General features: G+C 48.3%; 1 protein-coding gene across 1 annotated transcript; it reads left to right on the top strand.

Annotated features, from left to right (window-relative positions):
* Positions 1-883: 883 nt before the first annotated feature.
* On the top strand, positions 884-6,223 carry TMEM271 (transmembrane protein 271). Its single transcript, XM_067553411.1, has one exon. It carries the CDS (start codon positions 999-1,001, stop codon positions 1,956-1,958), a length of 960 nt encoding a protein of 319 aa, XP_067409512.1. The 5' UTR covers positions 884-998; the 3' UTR covers positions 1,959-6,223.
* The last annotated feature ends 318 nt before the right edge of the window (positions 6,224-6,541 follow it).

Here is a 6,541-nt window from a genome sequence, read left to right as displayed (position 1 = left end):
GTGGGTCAGAGCACGGCGCGGTGCAGGGAGATCCGTGAAGCTACGGCCGGGCAGCAGGGCCGCCTTCCCCCCGGAGCGGGAGCGGGAGGAATGGAAGGGGCCCGCCGCCATCAGCAGCAGGGGACGGCCGGGGAGTGATTCAGCGGGAGGGGAAAGGCTTTGATGCTGCGGTTGCCAGCTGCTGTTCCCCCGCCCTGTCTCACACACACACACACACACACCTTCCCCGCCTCGCTGCAAGGCGCTGTAACCTTGGCACCACCATGGGGACATCCCCGCGGGCGAGCGGGCGGGCCCCGGTGGGGCTAACGCCCTTTTCCTGCCCCTCCGCGGGTGGCTCGGCGGCAGAGCTGGGCCGGGGAGCGGAAGACCAACCTCCCCCCCCCCCCGCCGGCTCCCGCCCTCCCCGCCTCCCTCCTGCTGCCGTGTTGCGGGCGAGGCTGCTCACCATCCCTGCGCCGCGGCTGCCACGCGGCCCCCGGGGGCCGGGGCCGGGGCCGGAGCCAGAACCAGGGATGCTGCTGAGCAGCGGGAGGTCACCGCCCCCTCCCCTGCGGGCCACGGCGCCTCCCGCCCGCGCCCGGCTTCTCCCTCCTCGCCCCTCTTCCAGCCGCCACCGCCGCAGGAGCCGGGCGGTTGCCATCAATTATTAATCGCCTCCCAGCGGCGGCAATAAGGGGGAGGCGGCGGGGAGGGCGGGCAGGAGCGGCGGCGGCAGGAGGAGGAGGAGGAGGAGGAGGGGAGCGGGTGCGAGAGCTGCGCCTGGCTCACTGAGGCCGGCGGCTGCCTGCCGAGCGGAGCGGAGCCGGAGCGCGGCGGCGCCTTTGGAGAGCTCCCCGTGCCCCGCGCCCCCATGGCCCCGCGGCGCGCGGCGGCCGCCTCGCCGGGAAGGGCCGCCGCCCAGGCGGACACAGGAGGATGAGGCGGAGGGCGGCGGCGGCGGCGCGGCAGGCGGGGGCAGGCCGGAGGCGGCGGCGGCGGCGGCGGCGCGGCGGAGGATGAAGTGGAGTGCCCGCGGAGCCTGCGCCGCGCTCTCCAGCTGCCTCCTGCTGGCCTGCGCGCTCAGCGCCGCCGCCGTGGGCATCAAGTGCTTCTCGCTGGGCTCGGAGCTGAAGGGCGAGCCCTTCCGCCTGGGCACGGCCGCCGGCGCCTTCTACTCCGGGCTGCTGCTGGCCGCCGGCCTCTCGCTGCTGGGCTCGGCGCTGCTCTGCTGCCGCCCGCCGGCCGACGAGGCGGCGGCGGCGGGCGGCCCCGGGGCGCCCCCGGGGGGCCGGCAGAACTTCCTGCTGCTGGGCGTGCTGGTCTTCCTGCTGGGCGTGCTGAGCGCCTTCGCCGGGGCCGTCATCGACGGCGACACGGTGGCGCTGGTGGAGAGGAAGTACTCGCACCACTGCGGCGGCGGCGGCGGGCCGCGCGGGGCGGCGGCGGGCGCGGCGCTGCGCTGCCAGAAGCTGCGCGACTACCAGCGCGGCCTGGTGCTCTCCACCGTCTTCAACGCGCTGGAGTGCCTGCTGGGCCTGCTCAGCCTGCTGCTGCTCCGCAACTACAAGGCGGCCCAGCAGCGCGGCCGGCGCCGGCGAAGGCGAAGGCGGCAGCAGCAGCAGCCGCGGCCGGCGCTGGGCGGCCGGCGGCGCGGAGGAGGGGGCGGCCGGCGGGCGCAGCAGCAGCGGCGGAGCCAGGGCTCCCTCTTCTCCTGCGAGGAGCCCGAGCGCTCCCCCGCCGACGGCCCGCACTGCCAGCCCGTCTCCTACATCAACGTCGGCGTCTTCCACCTCTTCGACGAGGCCGGCGTGGAGGTGCACGGCGGCGGGCACCCCTCGCTGGAGCTGCCCGGCTACTCGCCGCGGGACCCCGAGCTCAGCCCCTCCTACCCCTACTGCTACCCGCTGCCCCACGAGCAGCCGCCCGCCTACGAGGAGATCTACCCGGGCCAGCCCTGCCGCGCCGACGGCAGCTAGGGGCCGGCCCCCGGGGACCGCACCGCCCCGCACCGCCCTGACACTCAGCCGCTGCCTTTGCGAGTGACCCGGCCGGGCGCGGGGGGCCGAGCCGGGGCGGCCGAGCGGAGAACCAGCCCCTCTGCTCACCGCGCTACACCGGGCAAGAAGCGCCAGCTCCGCTGCGCTCCCCGCTGGCACCGGCCGGGGCTGGGCAGAGGCGACGCTCCCCGCCGAAGATCAGCCTGAGTCTGGCCCCGGCTCCGGCGCTGTGAGAGCCAGGTAGCGGAGAAGGCTGGGAATGCCGAGCGGTCCCCGCGGACACTTTTCTGATCACGGTTCTGTCTGATGGAGTCTCTCATCTGTCTGTCTGTTCAATATCCAGGGTGCGTTTTAAAAGGCTGGACAAGAAACGCTGAGGCGTTGGTTCCTCCCGTCATGATTTCTCTCGGGCCGAGTAGGTTTTTTTTGTTGGTGGTGGGTTTTTTTGTTTTTTTTTTAAAGTGAATCATCAGTCTTTTCTTCAGCTTTAACAGTACAAAATTATACCATTTACGATAACCAGCCCCTGTCAGGAAAAAAGTGTAATGAAGCTTCTTTACCTCTCAAACAGATAAATTTTTAACAACGAAAAGACGTTCCTGTAATGTTTACTGGAGGTGTTTGGGGAAATTCTTATGTTTACAGTTTCTTGAAGATTTAAGTTCTATTTAAAATTTAGTAAGAGTTAAAAGCTAGGTGGGGTCCGGTAGGATGCACATTAAAAAAACCCTGCACTTTCAAAGAAAGAAGGATAAGTCAACAGCAACATTTTTGTACACGAATGTGCCTGCCTTTGTTGATAACTTCTTACTGTAAAAGCTTTCGAAAGTCTATAGTGAAAGCGTCTGGTAAATTAATTGAACTTAAAGTTAACAACCAGTTCCTTTACTAAAATAACTGAGATGTTATTAGGATATAGCAATTAAAAGGAAGTCCAAATGTCACATACATTCCTTTTTGTAAACAGGTTTTGTGTGTTTAATGCCAGGCAGGGCTCATTTTTCTTTAACACAAGTAAACAGTTTAATTTTGTACAACTACATAGTTTCTCTTGTAAAGAATTTCATCTTATTGTTATCAATTCGTCAATCCAGTAAGCTTGAATATTAAAGTTTATTTTAAAATATATACTTTAAACAGCCTTAATTGATGTAATGGTCACAGTTCTAAAGGAAAAGTTGTACAAACACACCTTCCAAACATGTTTTCAGAACCATTCTTAAAATTCCCATTAAACCAGGAAAATTTAAAAGTTGAAGGTTTATCTTAATGCACAGAGAGCAAAGGAAAATATCAGATTGTATTTGTTAACTTCTGTAAATTAGACACATTAAAAAGGATTCCAGCTAAAAGCAAGAAACTATTAAACCAGATTTTGCAGCCTGCTGTAGAATGTCAGTGTATAAGATAGCATGAGAAAGTAGTAATTAAGGGAAACAGCTATGGTGTATTTTTGTGCTGCACAGAAAAGATGAAGGCTTTAAGCAATGTTGCCCAAAGAGCAAAAAAGCCACACTTCAGCTTATAGTGTTCCACCTCTTTTTTCCAATCAGCATATATTAAAATGGAATCATAAAAATAAGACCCCTTCTGTTAAACCTCATTTTGGAACCTACTGTGTAATGTCAGTATATCAGAAAACAGGAGGAAGAGGCAGTAATGGGGAAAACAGAATTCTGGCATATTTTTATAGTGGACAGAAAATTGTTTTTAAATTTTAAGGAGCCGAGAGAAAAGTAATTTACAGCCTTAGAATCAGAGAACATTTTAGCCTAAAAAATGTCAATGCCTCTGCACTATTTTGTTTTCTAAAGTGTTTTGATTTGCACACTTTGTATAGCCTAAAATGCAGAATGCCTTAGAAGACTTTTTAAAACAACAAACTATATCTATGAAACTCATAACAAATCTTTAATCTATATATGGGATCAAATGCAGCTATTCCAAGTTGGCCAAGTAGTTCCAAATTGTGGAAGTCTAGTGATACAGTACCGTTCATTTGGCTGAAATTTTACCCATGGAAAAGGCCAGCACAAAGCCGCATTTATGTCCTACCTAAGTCTTGAAAACAGGCTTTATGCTGGCTCTTGCACAGGGGACATATATCACCCCCTTAAAACTCAATCCTGTAGTCCTTACATACAGTGCTTATTTAGGGGGAAAAATCATATTTTATATAATAGAGAGAGTCAAGGTTGGGGGGTTGTTTTGTTTCTTTTTACAAAATAGGTAACTGAAGTAAGGATGCTAAGTCCTTATTTAGGCTCTTGAATAAGTTACTTGATTAGCAGAAATGCAGAGCACCCAGCAATTCACTGAATTTAAAGGGGAATTGCTGGGTGCTGAGTACTTTTAAAAGTTAGGCCACTAATTGAAGTGTCTAAATAAGGATTTAGAAGGCTAAGAACAGGTGTCTATTTTTAAAATCTCGGCTATACATATTATAGTCAATGGAATTTTTTAAAAATTTTATTAAAGAAATTGATTTTTAACAGGAAATACCAATATTTTAGGGATCATAAATTAGATGAGTCTGAAACTTCAGTTGTTCCAAAGATCAGTGCTCAGGGAAATAAATGGAAAGTTAAGAAAGCTACCTATTACTACATTCAAGTTGAAATATAAAATAACTTTAAACTCAACATTTTAAAAGATTGTTAAACTCATGGTACTTTTTTGTTGTGTTATTTAAATATCGTTTGTGGATCAGTTAATTCCTGAATTCATATCTTTCTTCACTTGGGCTTTTCCCCCCTACTAATAGTTTAATTAAATGATGGAAAACATGCCGGAAAACAGTCTAAATCTAACTACCACTGAAGCTAATGGGAGTTTTGCCATTGACTTCAATGGGAGTAGGCATCAGCACAAATGATATGTAATAGCTACTATACATAATACATATGTAAAACAATATATTGGTCTTCTGGCACAACAAATAAGATGCAGCATGATATATTAGCTCTCAGATATGTATTATTTGTATGAACAGAAGTTCTGAAGAAGGTAACATTGTGTCACACACTTTTTTTGCACACAAAATTAGGCAGGCAAATTGACCAAACAAGCCATGTTTTCTTAAAGATGGTATACAATGTTTCAGGTATCAGGTGACTAACTTTTATGGTAAAAAGCAAATGTACTTATTTCTCAGTGAGAAGAAATTTATAAATACAAAGTACAAGAAGCTTCACAAGCGTGATCCAAGTGTCCTGGAGCCATTTTTAGTAAATTTGGCAATCATTACTATATATATTGAGCAATAATGTTAGAGTGTATATAGTGTATATGCTCAAATTGAAAATAGGCTGGTGTAGTATTAGAATTTTAGGTTAATTATGTTCGAGGGGTCATGCTACCCAATCTTTTTAATATTATATCTCATGTGTCATGTGATTAACAGAGTAAATGCAAATGCAAATTTGATATAGGTCACTGAGGATTTTTAACTGCCTTGCAGGATTTTATTCCATAAACATAATAAAACAAGGGGAAAAACAACAAATATGTGTAGCGTGTGTATCCATACACACTCACTCATTTAGATCCCAGTCTTGCTTTAATTGAAGTCAATGGCAACATTCCTATTGGGCATGATCATCCACTGCTTTGCGCTTTGTTTCGTCATATCTGTGCAAAAGGAGTATAAAGTGGGTGCAAATGCTACTGATGTTGCAGCATTTTGCCTCCATTTTCCAATCCCTTTTCACAAGTATAAATGAGCGAACAAGACAATGCAGAATCAGGCCCACCGTTTTTGGCCAGAGCAGAATTGGGCCTCTGTGAAAAGAAAATGCCACCAGCCTATTAGCAGTTCAGATGAATGATTTTTACACACTCCAACATTCTTGCTTAATTAAGTTACTACATTTTGCATTGTAATTGACAGACAGAATAAATGTAAATTTAAAAAGAAAAAGAGCATTTGATGCTAAAAGAAAATTGTATTAAACTAGTAAAGTTCGTACTCTAAGTTTGATTTCACTATAGGACTTCTTTGGTTCACCAAAAAGCACTATGGTGGCTGGTATAACTTAGATATATTTCAAATGTAATGTTTAATCATCAGAAAAGGTTTCTAAAAAAGTTAATGTGAGGAGGGCAATCTGCTTCTGCATTTGGACTTAGTACATATGAAAACCTTTTCTTCATTTTGCCATTTAATCTGAGATTGATCCTCACCAAAATGTCAATAATTGATATTGTAATTTTAGGATCAATAAAATATGTTTTAAAGCACAGCATATCCTATAAGAAAAGTCTAATGCTCTTCATTTCATCTTTCCTTCTTGTCTCATAGTGATACCTAACACTGCTACTCAAAAGAAGATTTAGTTGCTATTTCCATTACAAAACATGTTTTCAGGGATTTATAATAAGCGTAAGGTGGAAAACTGGCATTAAATTTGTAAGCCCTGCTGTAAACTAAAATCTACTTACGTGAGTTAAGCCATTTTTTTAGTTATAGAGCATTCAGATGTTTTGGGATTCCTTTTTAGTTATTTAAATATCCAATGTGTTAATTTTTAAAAAATGTATATAATGAAATTCTTCAAGCACAA

Source organism: Emydura macquarii, unplaced genomic scaffold (assembly GCF_026122565.2).
Source record: "Emydura macquarii macquarii isolate MOO-44397 ecotype Brisbane River unplaced genomic scaffold, CSIRO-AGI_Emac_v2 contig_1451, whole genome shotgun sequence".
NCBI lineage: Eukaryota > Metazoa > Chordata > Testudines > Chelidae > Emydura > Emydura macquarii.
This window is presented reverse-complemented; position numbering and strand designations above follow the sequence as displayed.